Genomic DNA, 25,645 nt, shown 5'->3' with positions numbered 1-25,645 from the left:
AATTTGCCAAGGGTTCTATTACCTGTACTTGTGGCATCAGCATCTCTGGGAGCAGACAATAACTGTTAGTCCCTTTCTAAATCTTCAAATGCAGTGAATAATACTGCATTTCCCAGAAATCAGAGTGTAATGATGAGATGAAAATCCCTTGCAGAAACAAGATAAAGTTCATAGTTTTAGGGAGAAAGAGGCAAAGCAGGGAACGAGGTCCTGCTAATCAGAGGCCATAGGCAGGAAGCAAAGAGCCGATCTTAAGACTGTTTTATTTCTTTATGTAAGAATTATGTAATTACATAATATTAGCCACCTCCTCAAGGCTCTAAGGAAACTGGGCCCTCAGCGGTGTACCCCAACTGGCTTTCTATCTCCTGAGGTGAATGTGCCCTCAGGCTGTGGAACTAAAACAATCATCTCAGGTTAAAAAAAAAGGAAGTGACTTCAGATTCAAATGAACTCAGCTTCACAAACATCACATATATTCTTTGTGCAAATTAGCAGGGGCTGCCTGTAGATTCACATACTTACACCTACTTTTTCACACCTTAAACCCACAACTCTTGCTGTTACACAGACATATACAAACACTTCTGCATCCTGTCATAAACACAAACAAAAGCACACATTTGTACTAGGAAAACCAATACAATCATACTCTCTGCCCATACTTCTCCTCTAACACTCAGCCCCAGACATACACAGCCACCATTATACCCACGTTCACAGTCACATACATGAGGTTAAAAAGTGACCCAGATTGCCAGGGTTAGAGCCACATTCCACAGTGTCCCATTCCTCTCAGAGAACTAACAGATCACTTCACAAAGGTGTCATCACCTGCTGACTAATGGCAAGTTACAGCCAGAATAAATGGTCCATTACCCACCCCCATTACAGGTAGGCCTGGAGAAGAATGGCAGCAGAGACAAAGGAAACTTGTGGCTCAGTGTCACTGCAGGAAACTGACCAGAAAGGTAAGATGAGGGCTCATTAGCATCAAAGAGATTGCCTTTCGTCTCTGGGCCCTAGAGTTGGGGATGGGGAGCCTGGAAGGTAGTCTGACTTTTTGCAGACTTCTCAAACTCAAGATACAAATCACCTGGGGTGGGGGCAGAGGTGGAGGTGGGGAGGGAGATTGCTCTTTTGTCCTGAATTTTCCTTGTCTGGAAGAGGATTGTGTCGTATTAGAATACTTTTTCTTTTGTAAACATTTATTTATTTATTGGCTTCATCAGGTCTTAGTTGCAGCACGTGGGCTCTCTAGTTGTGCACGTGGGCTCAGTTGCCCCACAGCATGTGGGATCTTAGTTCCCCCACCAGGGATCAAACCCACATCCCCTGCATTGGAAGGTGAATTCTTAACCACTAGATCACCAGAGAAGTCCTAATACTTCCTCTTTTGAACAAGGCCCCAATGCTTTTCAGAGTAGTGTATTGAGCACAGCATGGTCTCTGGAGCTACTATACAGGTCTGAATTTCAGCCCCATCCTATACAAGCTGTGTGACCTTAAGCAAGTTGCTCAACCTCTCAAGCCCTCAGTTTTGTCATCTGTTAAAAATCAGAATAATAATAACATCTACTTTGTGGGGGCATGATGTGATTTAAATGTAAGGCAATCAGATAATGCCTGGTACTTAGGATGCTCGATGGAATTCTACAGATGAGCAATTTCCTATTTTTCTCAGACCTCTACTTCCTCACTACCTGCTTGCCTGCACAGAGGTGACAGTTTTTGGTCACCTCATTTCTGAGGCCGACCTTTTAAAACTCAGAGAGAACAAGACTAGCCCAATATCACAGGGAAAGACAACTAGGACTGGAATTGATTGCTTTGGGGTGACCCAGTCAGTGTTCTCATCCAGTTTATTTCTCTATTAGGAAAAAAATGGGCTTCCCGGGTGGCACTAGTGGTAAAGAACCCACCCGCCTGAGAGAGTCAATTCCTAGGCTGGTTGATAAGAAGTCCAGGGGTCCCCAATGAGAGAGAGGTCTGGAATTCTCAAGGAGGAGGAAAGGACAAACTTTTTTTCCTCTACATTCCTTAGGATTATATAACAATTCTAAATGCGAATTTGCCCCTCCTAGCATCTTGCTTGGAGAAGGCAATGGCACCCCACTCCAGTACTCTTGCCTGGAAAATCCCATGGACAGAAGAGCCTGGTAGGCTGCAGTCCATGGGGTCGCGAAGAGTCAGACTCGACTGAGCGACTTCACTTTCACTTTTCACTTTCATGCATTGGAGAAGGAAATGGCAACCCACTCCAGTGTTCTTGCCTGGAGAATCCCAGGGACAGCGGAGCCTGGTGGGCTTCCGTCTATGGGGTCGCACAGAGTCGGACACGACTGAAGCGACGCAGCAGCAGCAGCAGCATCTTGCTGGGGATTCTCCGTGGCCCTTGGATGTGGGGTATCTCTTCACAGCCACTCCAGTGCCTACCACCTTACTGGGGTTTTTCTGACCTTGGACGTGGGTACTTCCACACAGCCAGTCCCACGAAGCACAGCCACTGCTCCTGACCTTGGACGTGGGGTATCTCCTCTCAGCTGTGCGCCACTCCAGCGCCGTGCAGCTGCCGCTCGCCACTCCAGGGTGCGCAGCCAGAGATGCTCAGATGGTTCAAACAAACCTTGGGTGCACCAGGACCCAGGGACCCCACAGAGACTGAGACTGAACTGTGTTTGAGCATCTCCTGTGGAGGTACGGGTCGGCAGTGGTCTGTCGTAGGGACAGGGCCTCCGGGTATAGTTATGGCATAAGTCCTCTTGAAGGAGGTCACCATTAATCCCAATATAGAGCTGCCAGAACTTACATGGGACTGACAAATAGATTCTTGGAGGACACAACAGAACCTTGTGCACCAGGGACCAGGAAAAAGGAACAGTGACCCTACAGGAGACTTGCCTGTGGGTGTCTCAGAGTCTCTGGTGAAGGCGTGGGTTGGTGGTGGTCTGTTGCAGGGTTGGGGGCACAGACTGTAGCAGTACATGCCAGGGATCTTGTGAGGGAGGTCACCATTATCTTCATTACCTCCAATATAGTTTGGCCCCAGGTAAATAGCAGGGAGGGAACACAGCTCCATCCATCAACAGAAAATTGGATTAAACATTTACTGAGCATGGCCCCACCCATCAGAACAAGACCTAGTATACCCTTAGTCAGTCTATCCCATCAGGAAGCTTTCATAAGCCTCTTATCCTTCTCCATCACAGGACAGACAGACTGAAAACCACCATCACAGAAAACTAACCAATCTAATCATATGGACCACAGCCTTGTCTAACTCAATGACACTATGAGCCATGCCTTGTAGGGCCACCCAAGATGGACGGGTCATGGTGGAGAGTTCTGACAAAATGTGGTCCACTGGAGAAGGGAATGGCAAACCACTTCAGTATTCCTGCCTTGACAACCCCATAAACAGTATGAAAAGGCAAAAGATAGGACACTGAAAGATGAACTCCCAGGTTGGTAGGTGCCCAATATGCTACTGGAGATTAGTGGCAAAATAACTCCAGAAAGAATGAAGACATAGAGCCAAACCAAAAACAACACCCAGTTGTGGGTGTGACTGGTGATGGAAGCAAGGTCCAATGCTGTAAAGAGCAATATTGCATAGGAACCTGGAATGTTAGGTCCATGAATCAAGGCAAATTGTAAGTGGTCAAATAGTAGATGGCAAGAGTGAACATTGACATTTTAGGAATCAGCAAACTAAAATGGACTGGAATGGGTGAATTTAACTCAGATGACCATTATATCTACTACTGTGGGCAGGAATCCCTTAGAAGAAATGGAGTAGCCATCATAGTCAACAAGAGTCCAAAATGCAGTACTTGGATGCAATCTCAAAAACAACAGAATGATCTCTATTCGTCTCCAAGGCAAACCATTCAATATCACAGTAATCCAAGTCTATGCCCCGACCAGAAATGCTGAAGAAGCTGAAGTTGAACAGTTCTATGAAGACCTACAAGACCTTCTAGAATTAACACCTCCAAAAGATGTCCTTTCCATTATAGGGGACTGGAATGCAAAAGTAGGAAGTCAAGAAACACCTGGAGTAACAGGCAAACGTGGCCTTGGAATACAGAATGAAACAGGGCAAAGGCTAATAGAGTTCTGCCGAGAAAATGCACTTGTCATAGCAAACACCCTCTTCCAACAACAGAAGAGAAGACTGTACATATGGACATCACCAGATGGTCAACATCAAAATCAGATTGATTATATTCTTTGCAGCCAAAGATGGAGAAGCTCTCTCTATACAGTCAGCAAAAAAAAAAAAAAGACCAGAAGCTGACTGTGGTTCAGATCATGAACCCTTACTGCAAAATTCAGACTTAAATTGAAGAAAGTAGGGAAAACCACTAGACCATTCAGGTATGACCTAAATCGAATCCCTAACGATTATACAGCAGAAATGAGAAATTGATTTAAGGGACTAAATCTGATAGACAGAGTGCCTGATGAACTATGGATGGAGGTTCATGACATTGTACAGGAGACAGGGAGCAAGACCATCCCCAAGAAAAAGAAATGAAAAATACAAAATGGCTGTCTGAGGAGGCCTTACAAATAGCTGTGAAAAGAAGAGAAGCCAAAAGCAAAGGAGAAAAGGAAAGATATACCCATTTGAATGCAGAGTGCCAAAGAAGAGCAAGGAGAGACAAGAAAACCTTTCTCAGTGATCAGAGCAAGGAAATAGAGGCAAACAATAGAATGGGAAAGACTACAGAGCTCTTCAAGAAAATTAGAGATACCAAAGGAATATTTCATTCAAAGATGGCCTCACTAAAGGACAGAAACGGTATGGACATAAGAGAAGCAGAAGATATTAAGAAGAGGTGGCAAGAATACGCAGAAGAACTGTACAAAAAAGACCTTCAAGACCCAGATAATCATGATGGTGTGATCACTCACCTAGAGCCAGATATCCTGGAATGTGAAGTCAAGTGGGCCTTAGGAAGCATCACTATGAACAAAGCTAGTGGGGGTGATGGAATTCCAGTTGAGGTACTTCAAATCCTAAAAGATGATGATGTGAAAGTGCTGCACTCAATATGCCAGCAAATTTGGAAAACTCAGCAGTGGCCACAGGACTGGAAAAGGTCAGTTTTCATTTCAATCCCAAAGAAAGGTAATGCCAAAGAATGCTCAAACTACCACACAATTGCACTCATCTCCCACGCTAGCAAAGTGATGCGCAAAATTCTCCAAGCCAGGCTTCAGCAATACGTGAACTGTGAACTTCCAGATGTTCAAGCTGATTTTAGAAAAGGCAGAGGAACCAGAGATCAAATTGCCAACATCTACTGGATCATCGAAAAAGCAAGAGAGTTCCAGAAAAACATCTATTTCTGCTTTATTGACTATGCCAAAGCCTTTGACTGTGTGGATCACAACAAACTGTGGAAAATTCTGAAAGAGTTGGGAATATCAGACCACCTGACCTGCCTCTTGAGAAATCTGTATGCAGGTCAGGAAGCAACAGTTAGAACTGGACATGGAGCAACAGGCTGGTTCCAAATAGGAAAAGGAGTACGTCAAGCCTGTATATTGTCACCCTGCTTATTTAACTTACATGCAGAGTACATCATGAGAAATGCTGGGCTGGATGAAGCACAAGCTGGAATCAAGATTGCTGGGAGAAATATCAATAACCTCAAATATGCAGATGACACTACCCTTATGGCAGAAAGCGAAGAAGAACTAAAGAGCCTCTTGATGAAAGTGAAAGAGGAGAGTGAAAAAGTTGGCTTAAAGCTCAACATTCAGAAAACAAAGATCATGGCATCTGGTACCATCACTTCATGGCAAATAGATGGAGAAACAATGGAAACAGTGGTAGACTTTATTTTGGGGGGGCTCCAAAATCACTGAAGATGTTGACTACAGCCATGAAATTAAAAGATGCTTACTCCTTGGAAGGAAAGTTATGACCAACCTAGACAGCATATTAAAAAGCGGAGACATTACTTTGCCAACAAAGGTCCATCTAGTCAAGGCTATGATTTTTCCAGTAGTCATGTATGGATGTGAGAGTTGGACTAGAAAGAAAGCTGGACGCCAAAGAATTGATTCTTTTGAACTGTGGTGTTGGAGAAGACTCCTGAGAGTCCCCTGGACTGCAAGGAAACCCAACCAGTCCATCCTAAAGGAGATCAGTCCTGAATGTTCATTGGAAGGAGTGATGTTGAAGCTGAAACTTCAATACTTTGGCCACCTGATGTGAAGAACTGACTGATTGGAAAAGACCTTGATGCTGGGAAAGATTGAAGGCAGGAGGAGAAGGGGATGACAGAGGATGAGATGGTTGGATGGCATTACTGACTCAATGGACATGAGTTTGGGTAAACTCCGGGAGTTGGTGATGGACAGGGAGGCCTGGCATGCTGCAGTCCATGGGGTCACAAAGAGTCGGACACGACTGAGCAACTGAACTGAACTGAACTGAACTGAATGTAACAATAACGTATCCTGCTTGAGGACAGTTTCTGGAAAATACTTTCTGGCTAATCCTGTTATCTTAAAATGTAAATTATGGGAGTGGGTCTAGTAAGGTCTTTACAACCTCCAGACATTTTTTTGATTCATTATAGTAACTAATTAAAAGGTATATAACTCCATTGCTAACACTAGCAAGGGGGGACTCTTTCTGCCCCCTTCTGATGTCTATGTCAGAAGCTTTCTCTATCCCTTTTATACTTTAATAAAACTCTATTACACAAAAGCTCTGAGTAATCAAGCCTCATCTCTGGTCCCGGGTTGAATTCTTCTCTTCCAGAGGCCAAGAATCCCAGCATCTTTCATGGTTCAGCAACAACCTTTCATCTTGGGGGTTCATCTGGGGTTCTTCAGGACAAGGTAAGTATGGTTGGAGCTGTAGTTCTTTGTTCCCCTAGCGAACACGTTTTCTGCTGTACTTTACTAACCCTACAGTGTGCTTGTGTGAATGAATGACACGCCCTGCATGAAGCAAGTGAGGAGTCCTGCTCTGCAGTTCCGTGGTGACCTCATACGGCTTATGACAGAAAACTGTCAGAGGATTATACTGACCTGCCAATGCCAAGAGGCACCCAACATCTCCTTCGGGGACCGACCAGAAATGGGCACAGTGTGTGGACTGAACTCTCCTTTCTCAGTCAAACTTTCCAGTCTCTTTGACCATTTCATAACTTCTTGGGAATTAGAACTACTAACCTATCTGTTGGATCACAGACTTTCAAGGGACTTGTGATCTATGCTGTTTCTGTGTACTGTTACTTAGGTCCCAAATTTGGATTGGTAGCCAGGAAGCACCTAGCCTCGCTAGGAGTCGAAAGTTCGGAAGTTAGATGGAGCTCTAGCTCCAAGAGCATCCCTGAGGTTAAAGGTTACTCAGATTGGAAGTGCAATGGGTTTCTTCCTTTGGTAACACTAGCTCTTAGTGGACCACAGGAGGCTTTCCAGTAGCTTTTGTCCCAACTCCTTAGATATTCTTTCTGTAGAATCTGTGGGAATGAACTGGAAGGACTGGCCCTAATAACTTGAGGACAAAAATCACTTTTTCCTCATTGGCCAACCTTTCACCATCTCTCTTGCTATCGCTTATACTGGTGTGGTGATGCTTGGAAGGAACATCTCAGTTTTATGTTCGTACTGATCTTATTGTGGTCAGGCACTCAGGTGACGATTGTTTCTCCCAGCAGTCTTAGCTTGGGAGGCATTCTGGAAAGTTACTCTGATTGCACCATGGGTGGCATCAGAGGCAAGCAATGTTTTAATGGTGAGGAACTGGACATCAGTCTGGGATGCCATCAGGTCTACCCCGATGCATCTCCACCCCATCTCGGTGATAGAACCGGGAGGGACGAGCATGGCACCTGCGTCGGTAAGGGACAGACTAAGTCTGATCAAGGAAGGAAAGCTTCGGTGTAAAGTCTGTCTACACCCCCATCTAGAGCAGGGAGGGACACCTCCGGTAGAAAGATGGCACTTGTCACTTTTTTTTCTCTCTTATAGATGGGAGCTAACAATTCCAGCCTCACTCCTTTGAAATGTATCCTGAAAAACTGGGATAGATTTGATCCCCAGAGCTTAAAGAAGGTACTCCCGATCTTCTTCTGTGATACTGAATGGCCACAGTATGCTTTAGAAGACGGGGAACGCTGACCTGTTGAAGGATCTCAATTATTACTATTTTACAATTAGGCCAGTTCTGTAGAAAACAAGGAAAATGGCTAGAAGTAGCATATGTGTTGCTCTTTTTCTCTCTTGGAGGTATGCCAGACTTGTGTCCTAAGGGTATAGATTTGGGTGTGAAACCTTCAGCTCCCTCCTGTCCTCCTACTTTGCCCCCGTACCTGGGGCTCCAAACTGAGCAAACTGAAAGTCAGAGAACCCCCCTGCAAGAAGGGTTGCCTTGGTCTCAGTAGAAACCCAAACTGAGATTCAAACTGCCAAAGTAGAGGTCTAAACAACCCCTGTCTTAACAAGACCTCAGACTACTCTGGTTTCAATAGAAACTCAGACCATCAAAGTAAGAGATGAGATGAGGGACAGGAGACAGAGAGATCAAGAAAAGCAGGTTTCTCCAATCTATCCCTGGGATCATATGCACAGAGCAGCCAGAGAGGCTGAGAAACAGCCACACAAGCTGTTGCCTCTTCATGAAGCACACACCAGGAGAAATAATCAGTCTATGAGAGTTAATAAGCCCTTTTCTTATCAAGAAATACAAAGAATCAAGGAGGATCTGGGAGACTATTTAGAGGACCCAGAAAAATATATTAGAGCTTTTAAAGGTGTTACTCTGCTTTATGACCTTACTTAGAAGGATGTGATGTATATCTTGGGACAAATGCTGACTCCTGACTCAGAAACTTGAGTTTTGGGGAAAGCTGTTGCTTATGGAAATGAATGGCCTAGTAATGAATCAGTAGGGAAGAGGGAGGATGAGAGAGCTGCCCTCCCCACTGGGATCCGGGTGGTCCCAACTATAGAACCAGATTGGGACTATAACACAGCTAAAAGAAGATGGGATCAGAGTCATTTTGTCAGATGGATTCTTGAAGGACTCAGGCAAGCGTGTGCCAATACTTTAAACTATGCCAAACTGGCAAACATAGTACAGGAGGAGAAGGAAGCTCCTGGTAAATTCCTAGATAGAGTGAGAGAAGCCCTTTTCAGATTCACTGAGATTAATCCTGAAAGTGAAGAGGGGAGAGTGATCTTAAAAGATAGACTTCTCACTCAATTGGCTCCACATATCCTCCGTAAGCTATTAAAACAGGCATATGGACCAAATCAGTCTTTAGACTGTCTGTTGTAACTGGCTCAAACAGTCTATTATGGTAGAGAATATGAGGAAAAGAAAGAAAGGCAGAAAAAGACAAAGGAACAGGCGGAAGCACTTGTAATGGCTGTCAGAACTGTTCTTAAACAGCCTGAGAAAAATGTCCAGAGGGAACCAGGTGAAAAAGGATGGGCTTGCTATTACTGTGGAAAGGAGGGGCACCTCAAGTGGGAGTGCCCTCAGGCATCTAAGCCACTCCCGGCTCCATGTCCTGTCTGCAAGGGACCACACTGGAAGAGAGACTGCCCCCAGAGGCGTAGGTTTCAGGGGTCGGACTCTCAAGACAATCAGGACTGAAGGTGCACGGGGGTCCCCACACAAGCTCCCATCCTAATTACACCTGAGGAACCCCAGGTATTAATAACTGCGGGGGGGCAATCTGTCAATTTCCTTTTAGATACTGAGGCAACTTACTCTGTGCTTACTAAAGCCCCTGGCCCACTTTCTTCCCTATCTGCTTCCATAATGGGACTGTCTGGATGAGCCAAGGGTATTATTTCAGTTGTTCTTTAAGCTGTAACTGGGACTCTGGGCTATTTTCACACGAGTTTCTGATCGTGCCAGAGTCTCCCTCACCCCTTTTGGGGAGGGATATACTGAGCAAGGTCCATGCCTCTGTTTTCATGAATATGGAGCCCTCCCTTTCTCTCTCTTTAATTGAACAAAATGTAAATCTTAGAGTGTGGGCTGATGGAAAATCTGTGGGTCGAGCACAAAGTGCTATTCCTGTAGTTGTCAAGCTCAAAGACCCGCACTTATTTCCACATTAAGAAGCAGTATCCACTGAAACCTGAGGTTAAAGAAGGGTTAAAACCCATCATTGAGATTTTAAAGGAGCAGGGGCTATTAATTCCCTGTTACAGCCCATGCAACACTCCAATTTCGGGTATAAAGAAATCAATTGGCAACAGGAGAACCTACTAGGCATTTCAGAGAGATCGAGAGACTTGAAACTGCTATATATTGTCCTAAAGAAGTAGCTGTTATGCATTGCAAAGGGATGGGAGTAAAGTAGCTGAAGGTAATCAGCTGGCTGAGTGTCAAGCCAGAAAAGCGGCACTTTACGAAACCCCTTCACTGCAGACACCTTTGATCCGGACAGGTCCTGTGGAACAGGAAAAACCACAATATACTGAGGAAGAATTAGAAAGATATGAGAAAAAAAGGAGCAAAGATTACTAATAAAGGATGGTTACAGTCCACGGATGGACAATTACTAATTCCTGAAAATGCTCAATGGAGAAGTTTTCCTAAAGCTTTGGAATTAGCTAATTATGTAACTCAGCTCTCAGCTTTTCAACAGGCATTAATGGAACTCCGGGAGGTGACTCCTAACCCAGCCTCTGAGTCAAGCAAGCCTCTATTTGAGCCAGGAACTGAGGTCCTGATAAAAACATTGGGATCTGGGGGCCAATCCCTCAAGCCCCTGTGGGAAGGCCCTTACCAGGTTATTCTTTCTTCTCCCACATCTGTCAAAGTGCCAGGAATTGATTCATGGGTGCATCACACTCGACTTAAGAGGTGGCACCCTGACCAGAACTAAGTGATATCATTTTATGCCTTTACTTTCTATGCTCTGACTTTGCAGTTTTCAGATGGGCCTGATAATCAATGTGAGCCTACTTCTGCTCACTCCAAAGGTCCTGAGTCTGGCATTTGACCCTCAAGACAACACCTTCCTGTCCTGGGCTCATTCATAAACCGCATTCCACAATCGGTCTAATTGCTGGGTCTGTGGAGCACTCCCCTCCTCATCAATTGAAGACTTCCCTGGTGGGTTCCTCCACTTCAAGGAAAGGACTCTCTTCAACTGTGATGACATCTAACAACCCTAAGATGGACTGATGTAACTATGGGCATAATGTAACTTTTAATTTTGATTAGGTTTTAACTTGGCTTAATGACATCTGTAACTATAAAACAGGGTTTGTTTCTAACCGTCTGAAAGCTTTTAAGTTACAAATGGTTGTCCAAGCTCCTACAAGTGCCACAGCCTCCTCCAACTATTACCTGGGGCCCCTGAATCAGAGACCCTCAATATGAGGGTTAGGAGAATATGTTGCCTCAATAATTTAGGGACCATGCCCCTCAACAGCAGGAAGTATTTATGGAATGAAAAAGATGCCCCTTTCCCTTGGCAACATAATTCTCCTAAAAGAAAAGGGGGGATTGAGAGAGTCAGTACCTAGGCAGGTTGATAAGAAGTCTCCCAAGGAGAGAGGGGTCTGGAATTCTCAAGGAGGAGGAAAGGACAAACTCTTTTTTCCCTCTACATTCCTTAGGATTATATAACAATAATGTATCCTGCTTGAGGACAGTTTCTGGAAAATACCTTCTGGCTAATCCTGTTATGTTAAAATGTAAATTATGGGAGTGGGTCTAGTAAGGTCTTTACAACCTCCAGACATTCTTTTGATTCATTGTAATAACTAATTAAAAGGTATGTAACTCCATTGCTAACACTAGCAAGGGGGCACTCTTTCTGCCCCCTTCTGATGTCTATGTCAGAAGCTTTCTCTATCCCTTTTATACTTTAATAAAACTTTATTACACAAAAGCTCTGAGTGATCAAGCCTCGTCTCTGGCCCTGGATTCAATTCTTCTCCGGAGACCAAGAATCCCAGCATCTTCCATGGTTCAGCAACAACCTTTCATGCCAATGCAAGAGACATAAGAGACACAGGCTCGATTCCTGTGTCGGGAAGATCCCCTGGAGAAGGGCATGACAACCCACTCCAGTATTCGTGCCTGGAGAATTCCACTGGCAGGAAGCCTGGCGGGCTACAGTCCATGGGATCACAAAGAGTTGGACACGACTGAAGCAACTTAGCACGGGGAGGAAATAAGACTGGGGACAGATAGGATGCAAATAATATTAAGAACAATGACCACTTAATATGCACCTGGCACATATTAAGTACATTCCGTGTATTATTTCACTTAAACCTCACAGTACCTCTATGCGGTTATGATGATCATCACCACCAGTATCTTGCAGAAGAGAAAATTGAAGCTCTGACACCTAGAATGGCTTTAAGCTGAGATTTGAACATAGGCAGTCTGACACCAGAGATAGTATGTGCAACTGCTGCATTATACTGCTACCTACAAGGAAAGCAGGAAAGGGGAAAAAGAAACAAAAGACAAAGGAGCAATACATTTGATGTATATAGATTGAGGCAGCATAGTGTCCTGATGAGATCTGAATTTAAGATCAAAGTTTTATCTCTTAAGATCAGAGGTCCTACCTCTGCTTCTAGTTACTGAATATTTCTGGACCTCAGTTTCCTCATCGGTAAAATGGGAATAAGACTGTTCCTTAGGGGCTTCCCTGGTGGCTCAGTGGTAAAGAATCCACCTTCCAATGAAGGAGATGCAGGTTGAACCTGTGGTTGGGGAACTAAAATCCCACATGCCATGGAGCAACTAAGTCCATGCACCTCAACTTCTGAGCTTGCATTTCAGAGCCCGCGAGCCAGAACTATTGAGCCCACATGCTGCAGATACTGAAGACTGCATGCCCTAGAGCCTGTGCTCTGCAACAAGAGAAGCCACTGCAATGAGAGGCCCTCACACCACAACTAGAAAGTAGCCCCTGTGCACTGCAACTAGAGAAAAGTCTGCACGCAATGACGAAGACCTAGCTCAGCTAAATAAATTAATAAATAAAATTGTTTTTTTAAAGAAAAACTATTTCTTAGAGGAGAATTCCCTGGTTGTCCAGTGGTTAGGACTCCATAAACAGGAGCAATTGATGGAGTTAACTGCGTTCCCTGCTGGATTTGCCGGCAGTACATCTCTCGCTGCCCCTTATCAGGGAAAATACATTAGGAAGGGGAAAAACATTTATAATCTGTCTGGGAAATGAAAAAGTGGGTAGACCAACAATTTCACACATCCTATTCCCTTTCCTAGCTGTGTGTTGGGGCAGGGGGAGGCAGAAGTGAGCATCAGCAGTATTAGCTTCAGCATCTCCTTCCGCAAGGAACAGATCCCAGAAGGCTCCCCTGAGCCTCTGGTCACTTATAGCCTGGGTCAGAATTCCCATTTTTCCTTAAAGGGTTTTGTTTTTCCATGTCCTTTTCACATAGGTTGCTTAATTTTTCACATTTGCCCTGTGAGGTGTTGGGAAAGGAGGATGTAATCTCAGATGTACTGAGTATCTTCCGTGTGCCAGACAGAATGCTGGGCACTTTCCACCAGTGATTTCATTTCATCTTCACAATACCACTGTGAAGGGGTACAGTTAACTTCACTTTAAAAGTAACATACTGAATGCAGAGAGGGCTGCTTCTTTTTTATGTACACTTTCCTCCCATTCCATACATCCAGCACAATGCTGCCCTAAGGTTGTGTCCTGCTGAGGATTTTCTGTAAAACAAAAATATTCTGAAATGTCACTGTCCTTCACATGCCAATCTTTGCATAATCCCAGAGCCCATACATTGAGAGTAAATTGCCCCCAGTGGATCCGAGATTAAATGATGACTCTGCTCCTTACTAGCTATATGATTTTGTGCTAATCACTTAGCTTCACCTCTAAAATAGGGAGAGTGGTATCTCCTACTCCACAAGGTTATGAATATTAAATAACTTTTATGAAAGGGCTCTGTCAATTGGGATACTTCATGGAAACATTACTTAAAAGAAAATTATCAGTCAGCTTAATCTCAAAAGAGCCCCAGAAGGATAATGTAATGCTGACATTTGAACAGGTAAGACTCCAGATCTGCAACTGGAGTTGGTGACTTTGGGAATGTTAGGGGACAAAGAATGTAGAAATTCCCTGAAGTGACTGTTAAAGAAATGGCCTTTGATCATTATCAATGTGTGATTTATATAATCATAGAGACATCTAACTCCTTCACATCACATACTTTTCAAAGCCATTTTATCAACACTAATTCATATGACATTCAGCAAAACCCCCAAGAATTAGTCTTTACCAATTAAAATTGTTCAACTTGCTTTATCACTATTTTACTCTTTCTAGAATTGGCCCATCTGAATTTGCAAAATCTTCCCCATCTTCCCGTCAAGGCCCATCCATTACAAAGGCCTTTTTGGTCCAGAATCCCCTCTAAACCCCCAGAACAATCATCTCTCTGCCTTCTGAATCCACACAGCACTTCACACCTTAAACTGCCTTGTATTCTAGCCATTTATATTCTTGTCTTAACCTCTGCCTCAACTCCCCCACCTTCTCGCTAAATCCACAAACTCTTTGAAGAGAATAATGAAGAAGAAGGATTTCTTTGTTGTTTTATAGCAGTCCCATTTTTTAAAGCTTTTATTATGGAAATTTCACGTTTGTGTGTTTACTGGGAGAATAGAGGAAATATATAATGAGCACCTATGTACTCATCACCCAGCTTCAATAATTAGTAACATGAACAATATTATTATCTCACCTAAACTTCCATTCCTTCTACCTTCTCACTCTAGATTACTTTAAAGCAAATCGCAGATAGTTTGTCATTTCACCCGTATATACCCCAATACAGCTTTTATCTTTCGCATTTCTGTGTCCTGTACAGTCAGAAGATTATTTGCGTCTGTGTTCCCCACTACTTGGTGCACATCAGAAGATGATTTCTGAGCACGTACCATGTGCCAGACCTTGCGCTCCGCTGAGGAGGTTCTGTCTGAGCTAGGGAGGCACACCACGACCAAGCGTCGATGTCCCAAGAATTGCTGCCGTTCTTGAGAGTGAGCACTGGGAGCCCAGGAGAAGGACCTCTAATTGCACTATAGCTCAAGTGGTAAAGATTCTGCCTGCGACGCAAGAGACCAGGGTTCAGTCCCTGGGTCAGGAAGATCCTCTGGAGAAGGGAATGGCAATCCACTCCAGCATTCTTGCCTGGAGAATTCCATGGACAGAGAAGCCTGGTGGGCTACAGTTCATTGGGTCGCAAAGAGTCAGACACGACTGAGTGACTAACACACACACAATTAAACTGAAAGGGTTTTCCCTTCCAGAGACTGAATTCCAACTCGCCGGGAGACACAGGTTCTCCAGCAGGAGGCGCTGCAAAAGAGTGGCGGGGATGGGGTGCGCTCTCCGTTCAGTTTTCTCCTGCTGCAGCCGGAGCCGGAGAAGACAGAGCACCCACGCGGGTGCGAACTGGAGACAACGCAGTTTAGTCGGCGAGCAGGACGCTGAGCGCCAGGCCCTGAGAGGGGCCCCAGGGTTCAGGTGCCAGGCAGGGGCGCGGGGCGTAGGACAGGCCGGGCACCAGCTCCCCAAGCCTTCTCAGCGCTGCCTGTTGCCCTGGGTGCCTCCAGTTCCCGCCCCAACTACCGCTCTTCCTGATATAATCTAAGGAGGGCACAGGACAGAGCGAGGAAACACCTGTTTCCAACAAGAAAAGAGGTGGAGGGAAACCCCCACCAGACTTCCAGTGGCCTCTCATCAAACTTGTTCTCGAGAGCCTTGTAAAAAGCGCGCCCAGAAAGCCAGAGGAGATCATTTTTCAAAAAGATCGCTTTCTATTTCTTACTCCTCCCTCCTTTTTCTAAGCTGTAACGTCCCTTTTTAAAAAATGCCTTCTTTCCTCCGTGGGGCTTCCCGCTCCTCCCAGACCCCTTAAGGCCCCCCGCCTGGGTGGCTGCAGGAACCGCGAACACCCCCCAGATCCCACATTTTGCAACTGCATGCGTTTCCAGATTATTCAATTCCTCAGCCCCCTGCCGACATACAGGTGGGGAGTGGGACTGGGGGTCAACAGAACAAAGAAACCAGGGACCCAGGCCAGGTGCCCCTCTGCAGCCTCCGACCAGCCGGAGGACAAGAGGGGGCTCAAGAACGAGTGAACCCCCCACCCCAGGTCTCACACCACTTTCGAAAGGCAAGCAGCCGGAGGCCGCGCGGGAGGTGGGTGCTGCCCCCGCGCAACAGACAGACTTCCACGCAACAGGCCCGAGTGGCAGTGGACGCCAACAGCCTCCACGCACTGGGCTCCAGTTATTTCATCAGCAGTTTCAGAAAAACCTGCCAAAAGCAGTTATGCCTCACTGCAATGTGTAGCTTTTTCCTGCCATTTTTTCATAATAAAAGAGGGAGTGAAGCTCGCTCGCTCTCTCCCCCTCCACCCCCCTCTCCCAAAAAGAGCCAAAAGGATACGAGGAGGGGAAACACACACACACACACACGCACACACACACACACACACACACACACACACACACACCAATCTCCGAGGGGATGCCATTGAGGTGTGGCTTGTATTTAAATATCCAATATGTCAATGTAAGGGGAGTGGGTATGTATATAAAGTGCCGTTTGCATCTGATAGCTAGACGAAGCCAGCTATGAGAGGCCTGGGGAGATGGATGCGGAGGGGAAGCGGCACTTTGACTGAGCGCAAGGTCAGGAGCGCGCTGCCCCACGCTCCCCGCGGCTGAGAAGTTCCTTGGACGCGAACAGACGTCGACTGCAGCTCCGCAGAGCTCAGAGCTAGCGAGCGAGCGAGCGAGCGCCGCCGAGTCGCCCGCGCCCGCGGCAGGAGAGGCAGTTCGCGCCCCGCGGCCCGGCTCGGCCCCGCGCGCCCCGCCATGGCGGAGGTGGGGGGGGTCTTCGCCTCCTTGGACTGGGATCTGCACGGCTTCTCCTCGTCTCTGGGGAACGTGCCTCTAGCTGATTCCCCGGGTTTCCTGAACGAGCGTCTGGGCCAGATTGAGGGGAAGCTGCAGCGCGGCTCGCCCACCGACTTCGCCCACCTGAAGGGGATCCTGCGACGCCGCCAGCTCTACTGCCGCACTGGCTTCCACTTGGAGATCTTCCCCAACGGCACGGTGCATGGCACCCGCCACGACCACAGCCGCTTCGGTGAGGACGCGGCGGGGAGGGACGGGAGGCGAGCGGACGGCGCGCTGGGGAGCCGACGGCTTGAGGCTGAGGCTTGGGGCCGGAGGACCAGCCGCTCCCGCCCCGCCCGGCGCTGTCTGGGCTTGTCGAGGCGGGAGGCCGCTGAAGACGCGGGCAGGCGGGACGTGAGGGTGCGGACTTGAGCCGGGCTGGGCGTCGGGGCGCCTGGCACCCTCGGACGCTCTCGGGAGGAGGCGGGGGCACCTTGAGATGCGGCCTCTCCTTTCTCCACCCCATCCTACCTCCTCCGGGAGCTAGAGGGATTGTTCTGGGACTTGGACGCTGCGCTTCCCCGTTCAAGGAAAAGCAGGTGGAGCTGGGTGGGCGGGTGGGGGTAGGAGCATCCACCGAGGAGATTGGGGACTGTGGCTACAGCGCGAGGCTGAGCCTCGACGGCAGCAAGGTTGTCGCGGCAGATTACCTGAAACAGGAGCCTTCATTGGCCGTGGACCCTGTGTGCGGACGGCCCACGCCCAAGTGGCTTTTGGCCTACGGGGACGCGGCAGCCTTGGCACCTGCCTGCCTCTGTGTTGCTCTGCCCGGGTTAGGGGCCAACCCAGACAGCACAGCGGGAGCTGGGTATTAGAGAAACTAGGAAAGCCTCCCGGTGGCCAGTGTGTAAGGGCACAAGCCCTGGGGCACATTTTCCCCGAGAGCTACCTCTGGACTCCTTGCCTCAGTGAGGAAACGATCCTGGGCCCACTCCCAGCCCCCCAAGCAGGTGTCTCCTGGGCCCAGGGCAGAAAACACCCCACCTCCATCCAGTATTTTCTCTGCCTGTTCAAAGGGCACAGCTGCCTGTTTCACATGCAGAACACAATTAATATAAACCTTGATCTGGGACAGAGATCATTGTGTTACCAAGCAAATGTGTTCACTCCTCAATAATTTTGCCGTTTTTATTTTCAATTTCCTGTCCTCTACTAAACTATTCAGGTGCTGTGACAGCTACCCTTCTTTGGGTCCCAGCATCCCCCAATGTCCTCACTTCCTCCCCAAGGACCCTATAGGCCAAAGATACCTTCTGTCCCTAAGCCAATGAGAAGTTTTGCCTACTGGCAGGTCTGGCACCCTTCCCATTCCCCCCACCCCCCCCCCAGTCCTCCTCCACTCCCCCAAACCGCCTCATCCTCATATTCCCCATGTCTTTGCTAGAGCTGCTTCCAAGTGCACCACGGTAAGAAGTTAGGGGTGGATGATGGGGGTGGGGGTGGACAGAGGCCTGTAGCTGGGCAAGGCTAAGTCTAGCAGGCAACTTGGGCCAGGGCTGGTCTTCCTTGCAGAGCAAGCAGGAACCCTAATGAGGTCTATGTCATCTTGGAAAAATGTACTTGGAGAGCTGGAGTACAGTAGGTTGTGTGTGGGGTGGGAGTAATGGAGGGGTGCAGGTGTCTGTATAAACTTGCAGCAGGTCCTCAAAAGGGTGATAAGGTGGGGTGGGGTGAGGGGAGAGGGAGGGTTAACTTGGCTCCTTTCCCTTCCATTGCCAGTGACTTTGTAGTCCCATTTTGTTCCTCTTCAGAAGGAATGGGACTCCCACCCTGGCTTCAGACCCCCCCAAAGCTCCCAGAAATGACCTAAAGATATTGGGATAGCTCATTCATGAGCTATATAAGAAAAATCCTGAAATGATGGAGAAATGGGGGGGGGCAGAGGTGGAGAAATTATGACCTTGACTCCCAGCAGCTACAAGTGTTTGTCTGACTCTGTGCCTAAGCTGAGCCCAATAACCTACAAGGTCAACATAAATCAGTAATAGGCTCTTGGATAAGTGGTCTTTAATTACCTCCCTAAGGACACATCTTGATTTCTTTTCTCTCTCAAACTGCTAAGGGTGTTAAGTTTAAGGAGAAACCAAAGGAAATAAAACTGGCAGGAGGAAGGGGTGTTTTCACTGCTGTTTAACTGACTGCTTCATTTTTGGGTTTTGCCTAAAACACACTCAGTCACTCACTCACTCACAGAGACCACCTCTGCATCACCTTTTCCCTTCCCTCCTTCCCTGGCTTCCTGGCAGATCTGTGTATTTCCTGTAAAGGAAATGATAAGTGGTCAAAGCTGTCTCTTTGTAACATCCCTTACCAACTTTCAAGCACACATTTACTCTTCCTCAGTTTAGCTTTTGGCAAAGAAAGAGGTGGTGTTTGAGTTTGCTGACTCTTTCCTTGCTCCACATTTGAGTTAATCAGCCAGGGTATTCAATAAATCGAAACTTTAACATTCCATAAGTGCTTTAGCAGTCAACATTCCAGCAGGGTAAAATAGGCCAGACTTAAGATATAAAATATTATAGATTTCTGCTTGGGGGGAAGAGGTAGTCTCCAAAGGCCATGTAAAGTAAATAGCTATTTGTTGTAATTGGAGAGCAGGGCCCCCAAGGATTACCCTGGAATCCATGCATTCAGAAAGAGTCAGCCTGAGCCCAAGAGCAGCCTCGACTCCGAATAATAACCTGTTGGCACAGCCTATGCTCCCCCTCCCCACCCATCCCCCATTCTGCAATCAGTAGCCAGGAGTATTTCAATCTCTGCCTGGCTGGTGGCGTTTACATGAGGTTCACAAGGATACTGACATTCCTGAGGGGCACCTGTGGGCTGGCAGAATAGAGCTTGGGATCCAGACTGGAGGAGAGGCCTCTTGCCAGGTGGGATGGAACAGGCTCATGCAGCTGCTTTGGTTTTTGAGCTATCTGGTTCTTATTTGGCCAGGTACCAAAACAGCACTGCCTTGGCCCTAAAGGGCTGAAAGGATGGCTGAGGGCATTCAGGTGAGTTATGGAACTAGATTAAATGACATATTAGCCAGTCCTCTAGCTAGGTTCTAAAGCAGTGGGACCCAGAACAGATTCATTTTGAATGAAGCCATGGGAGAAAAGGTATAAGAAGAGCCTGAAAATTATCAAACACAGGCCAGAGCCTGAGGTGGGCAGGTCAAGATGAAGCAGAGTAGAGGGAGGTCCTGGGCTTTGAAGGGGGTGAAAGTATTGAGAACAAACTTTGTCTACTTAATACTTTGCTTCAACATTTTGCTGTTAACACCCCTCTCCAGCTGTAGTTGGGAAAATGTGAAACTGGCTTATTTTCTCTCTCCCTTCATGCTGGCTGGAATTCAAGAGAAGGTTTAGGAATATCTGTTCCATCATCATGTGCCACTGGGTTCCCACAGTTTGAATCCAGCTAATAGGAAAGTTGACAAAGGGAAATGATGCCCAAAGACAGCTGGGCAGGGATGATTCCAACTGTTAGAGACCCCTGGTTACTGGACACAACCCAAGTGACTTCCTGTATGATCTGTCCTTTGGCACCAGGGTTAACAGAGTTGGAGAAAAACCGTGGTGACTCAAAGGCCACACCTCTTGGGTTTCATGATTTGTTCTCACACCAGGTCTTGGATGGTGAGATCACAAGCTGCCCTCTGCTACTTAATGAGCTCAGGGTGGTCAGAGACATGAGATACTTAGAGAATGAGGGATCCAAGACTCAAAGTTCAGAAGTAAACTGCCTAAGCAAAGCAAAGAACTGAAGGCTCCAGCAGGTTGGTATCCCTCAATGTTTACCACCCAGAACTGAATCATGACCTGACTTCTCATTTCCTGGCCATACTGGCCACTCTCCTTTGAACACCCTCCTGGTTTTCCGTGGCCCTCTTTAAACACAGTAGAATTAAAAACTGCATTCTTACTGTGATCTGAGGCAGAGTAGAATGGGGCAACCCCTGCCCTTATGCCAGTTACTAGATCTCAATCAATACAGTCTTAAATCACATTAGTTTTTATTTCCTTTTTTCTATTTGTTTAGTAGCTTTTTAATAATTTTTAATTTTTACATGACTAACTTCACATTAGCTTTTTAAAATCTCGTGACTCAGCCATACTGAGCTTACCTTGTGCAATCAAATTCCATAAGCTGTTGTTGTGTATGTTTTGCTAAGCCGCATCTCCCCATCCCAAAGATGGGGAGATATATTTAATAAAAATGCACAGGAAAACAAAAGAGTAGTCCAACAGTCCAATGTTTTCAAGAAAATATACATAGTTGCCTGGAGGGGGGAGGAGTATGGAAATAAAAAGAAAGAAATAGATAAATTTATGATTAATACTTGAGGCTCACCCTCCCTCAACACAACTCCAAACACAAAACAGCTTGGTTAACTGGTTTCTGGACCAAAGTGCAGGACTTTACATTTATTCTAATCAAGGCTCATTTTGTTGGAGTCAGCCCATTTTTCCATTCTCTTGAAATCTCTGGATTTTTATTGTTACCCTCTCAGCTGTATGTCTTCTGGAACTAGGGTAAACAGTCCCTATGTCCTCTTATAAGTCATTTATTAAAATGTTAAACAGGGCAGAACCAAAATCAGAACCCTGTTCAGTGTAACTAAAGGTCTTGGCCCACTAAATCAGTATCTGCTTAACCCCTACTTGGCACCAGGTAATTTTCCCTTCCCCTTCTACCATCTTGTGTCAATCTCCTTTTCCAAAACTCTTTTGTGTGTATCTGCTATGAGAGTTAGTAACCACCAGACTGAGAATAAAACTTGGAGGATGCCAATGCTAGAGGCCAAAGGCTATGCTTTGAGTGTTCTGTACAGTGGCAGCAGAAGAGAGTTATATCCTTTGAAAAGGTCTGTGTGTGCCCTAAAAGCCTCCATACCTGAATACCCACCCACTAGCCCGAGTCACTGGGGCTCTTCAGAAGACTTCCCACTGGACTCTTGAACCTGATTTCAAAACTGACCACTTAATTTTTTTTAAAGTGATCTTTAAATAATCAGTCCTACTCCCTGTGTAGATTACATAGAATATTACTACCCTTAAGAATTACATTTTTGAATTAGAAAGACAGCCAGATATGAGCTCATTTCATACCTTTGGATGCCTCTAGAGTCAGTTGTATCAAGTTTTAATCTATATGTTGAAAAACATGGTTAGAGAATATCAAAAAGAAATCTAGTTAACCATTGCATCTGTGTCCATATAATAGATGTGTTATGTTAGAACAAAATTGTGAAGTCTTCAGTATCCCCAGGATTTCAGTTCTGGTTCCTTTTTCTCTCTTAGTACTCAATGTCTTTTTTCCCCGCTGCTGTTGCTCAGTAAATGAAAATGTTTTCAAATCCTCACCTCTAACTTTGTCAACTAGAGGAACATTTCTGAATATCTTCCTCTTCCCCTTAAACTTGCAACATCTCAAATCAGTATCAAGTCTAATACTACCTGCCAACTCTTTGCCATAGATAAATTTAAAATCCACAAGAGAGAGGGGGGAGAATGACAGGCTTGTCAGCCTGCGGCTGCACTGGCCAAAAGTACTTTTGAGAAGAAAGCTCTCACCAGGCCAAGTTTTGCTTCCTGCCATAGGACAGAGGAACAAACTTAGTGAGTGGCCTGTGTGGCCTTTGTTAGAGTCAGCTACAGGCAGTTGACAGCCTCATGTGGCTTTAAGGACATGGGAGCTAAGAGGGTACAAAACAAGTTCAGCCTAGAGGACAGCAAGGTAATGCTGTGAGCTCTGGGGAATCAGAAGGTGGCTTTGGGAAGATACAGAAACTTGGCCACATTGTTTCATTTTGAAAGCTGCCCTTCTATTTCTTGAAATGGTGGCATTTAACAGTACCTTGAAATTATGAAGCTTTTGTAGCCAAAGCCTTCTCACAGTCTCTTCCTTATTATATGCCTAAGAGTGTTGAGTAGAGGAAGAGATTGTCCCCTCTTTTACATATGGACTGACTGAGGCCCAGAGAGACTCAGTGCCTTCTCTGAGCTTCCATTCTTGCTGCAAAAGATGGTTTCATCAGGTAATTCACCAAAGGCACATGGTGCTGGCCTCCAGTTGGGGATAAAGGACCAACTCATGTCACCTGGACAGCTTTCTGTTAGCTTGATATCAGTGATGGAAATGGCGTTCACTGTTTTGCTCTAGGAATTCTGGAGTTTATCAGCCTGGCTGTAGGGCTGATCAGCATCCGGGGAGTGGACTCTGGCCTGTATTTAGGAATGAACGAGCGAGGAGAACTCTATGGGTCGGTAAGTTTAAGGTTTTTTTTATTTTTTTCCTCAGAAGCTATTACCACCAGTGTTTGGATAATGTAAGGCAAAACATTTATCTAGCACTTGAAAGCACTTTTGTCAACTTTAAAGGATTAGTGTCTTCTAGTCAATTCTTGACTGCCCAGGAACTTGCTACATAACACTTTCACTCATTCAGTCCCCATGAAAACAGAAGCTTTTCTGTGGTATATTTGCTTCTGCCTTCTCCATTAGAGTGTCAGCTCATCTGATAATAATAAGAAGCTGTACTGGTTTGTCAGTAGATGGTAAGGGTTTGGGGCATTAACCCTCCCAAGGAGTATATCTGATTTGTGATGGGTACCCAGAGGAGTAGCCAACTAGCTGGCACAAAAATAGGCAGTGAGAGCTGGCCTTGAGATTGAGGATTCTGAAATTAAGAACAAAGTCCTTGATGTCCAAATTGCTTCAGCTGAATCCCAAAGGCCAAACGAAGCAAACAAACAAATGAAGAGTGAGGATTCCAGGGTCTGGTGACAGCCCTAAGTCCCCAGCTAGGACTGGATTGGCTGCAGCACATGTTCTCTATTCTGGAAACCAGCCCAGAGCTGGGGAATGGTGAGTGACTTTGCTGATCTTAACTCTTCTGGGGATCCCAAATCCTGGCTTTGGCTTTTGAGTCACAGAGCATACTTTCTGGCTGCCTGCATCCCATGAAATCAGAGCACATTCTTCCCTGACACCTAAGAGATAGGCCTGTCCCCAGCACTCAGTATCGGCAACCCCAGCAAGTAGTATTGTGGCTGAATCAAGTGTGAGAAGGGATAGAGGCAAGAGACCCAGGAGCTGCCAGCTTGAAGTAGCCAGATTGGAGGAACTTCTCAAGGAGATTTTTTTTTTCTGAGCTTTCCAACTGACAGGCCCTGAGATCCTTCATTAGGAGAGATCACAGCTCACCTCCCATGGAGCTTTATATAGATCTGAGGCCTTTGCCTGTCAGTTGACATGGTTGACTGCAATCTCAATCGATTTGAACATCTTTAGCCCTAAATAGGGAGAAAGCTCAGAGGTGCCAGTGGGCATTGGGAGGCAGAAATTCTCAGGCTCAGAGTGCCAGGTGAGCCCATCTCTTCCAGTCTCTTGCTTTCAGAAAAGATCTCACCTGAAACATTTTTGCGTGGCTCATGAAAGAGGGTGAAAGCAATACAGACAAGACTGTTTCATGCTATTTGGAAAGAAGATGCCTCAGTAATACCAGGAGATAGGCCTGAAATTTTCTAATATAAATGTGCTATTTATTATTTTAGTTTCTCCACCAGCAAGCTGGGATGGGAGAAACAGTCATATAATGGGCTCTGCTTTATTTTCTCACCCTCACAGAAGAAACTCACACGTGAATGTGTTTTCCGGGAACAGTTTGAAGAAAACTGGTACAACACCTACGCCTCCACCTTGTACAAACACTCGGACTCAGAGAGACAGTATTATGTGGCCCTGAATAAAGACGGCTCACCCCGGGAGGGATACAGGACTAAACGACACCAGAAATTCACCCACTTTTTACCCAGGCCAGTAGATCCTTCTAAGTTGCCCACCATGTCCAGAGACCTCTTCCGCTATAGGTAACGGACCCCTAGTGTGACCTCTGTGACCCATATACTCTGCGGCCACAGTTGTCTCTGGAAGCACTATACTCATAGCTTTTCAATCCTCTTTCCTATCAATTTAGATAACAAAGAAGCACTTACTGTTCAACTCGACCCAGCTGGTCCCTCATTGTTCAAAAGTATATATCAAGGTTGGGTTATTTTGGGGAGGGGTGTGGGGGGATGGGGAGGTCTAGAGGGAATCTTGTATATACTTTTTTCTTTACTCATGTTCTTTCCCCTGAGGTGGCACAAGAAAGAATGGGGCCCCCTACCAAGGGCCAGAGGTGTCTTGCCCCACAATCTACCCAAATACCTTAAAGTGGGTAAATGAAAGACCAAGGAATCTGCCATAGATGCTACCTACAGAGCTTTGGAGAAGTCTCATTAAGAAAATCCTTGGCGCTCCAGCCCTGCTGTAAGCCATTCCTGTATTGGCTCTGCAGATTTATCATCTGTCCTGACATGCAGTTTTCCTGACGTTGAAAGTGGGAGATGGGGTAGTTTGTAAGAAAATGATATTAAAATGTAAGCATGGATACTGTGCATAAAGACAAACTATTTATGAAATGTATATGCTATTTATTTTATATATTTATTTATTTCAAAATAATTTTATTTTTAATGAGAGATGCTATGACTGGATTTTCATCAGAAAGAATAAGGTCCTACTGAAACAGGATAAATGAGTTATCAAAGGCTTTTATTGGCAATAAAATTGTCTTTATATTGTAACCACTGTCTAGCTCTATTGATTTGTACACTTAGTAACATTAGAAGGTTTGTTGGCT

General features: G+C 45.9%; 1 protein-coding gene across 1 annotated transcript; it reads left to right on the top strand.

Annotated features, from left to right (window-relative positions):
* The first annotated feature begins 16,888 nt into the window (after positions 1-16,888).
* Positions 16,889-24,834, top strand: FGF16 (fibroblast growth factor 16). The gene is made up of 3 exons (XM_081563586.1): positions 16,889-17,162; positions 23,123-23,226; positions 24,589-24,834. The coding sequence occupies exons 1-3, from the start codon at positions 16,889-16,891 to the stop codon at positions 24,832-24,834; spliced, it is 624 nt and encodes a 207-aa protein (XP_081419712.1).
* The last annotated feature ends 811 nt before the right edge of the window (positions 24,835-25,645 follow it).

This window comes from Giraffa tippelskirchi, chromosome X, assembly GCF_054371585.1.
Source record: "Giraffa tippelskirchi isolate mGirTip1 chromosome X, T2T-mGirTip1v1.2.pri, whole genome shotgun sequence".
Lineage (NCBI taxonomy): Eukaryota > Metazoa > Chordata > Mammalia > Artiodactyla > Giraffidae > Giraffa > Giraffa tippelskirchi.
The sequence above is the reverse complement of the archived record's forward strand: the minus strand, read 5'-3'. Positions and strand labels throughout refer to the sequence as shown.

Excerpts from the sequence above, each read along its gene's own strand:
- FGF16 (XM_081563586.1), top strand. The coding sequence starts at position 16,889 with ATGGCGGAGGTGGGGGGGGTCTTCGCCTCCTTGGACTGGGATCTGCAC. Across the intron at positions 17,163-23,122 it reads CCACGACCACAGCCGCTTCG|GAATTCTGGAGTTTATCAGC; the intron begins GTGAGGACGCGG and ends GTTTTGCTCTAG. Across the intron at positions 23,227-24,588 it reads GAGGAGAACTCTATGGGTCG|AAGAAACTCACACGTGAATG; the intron begins GTAAGTTTAAGG and ends TCACCCTCACAG.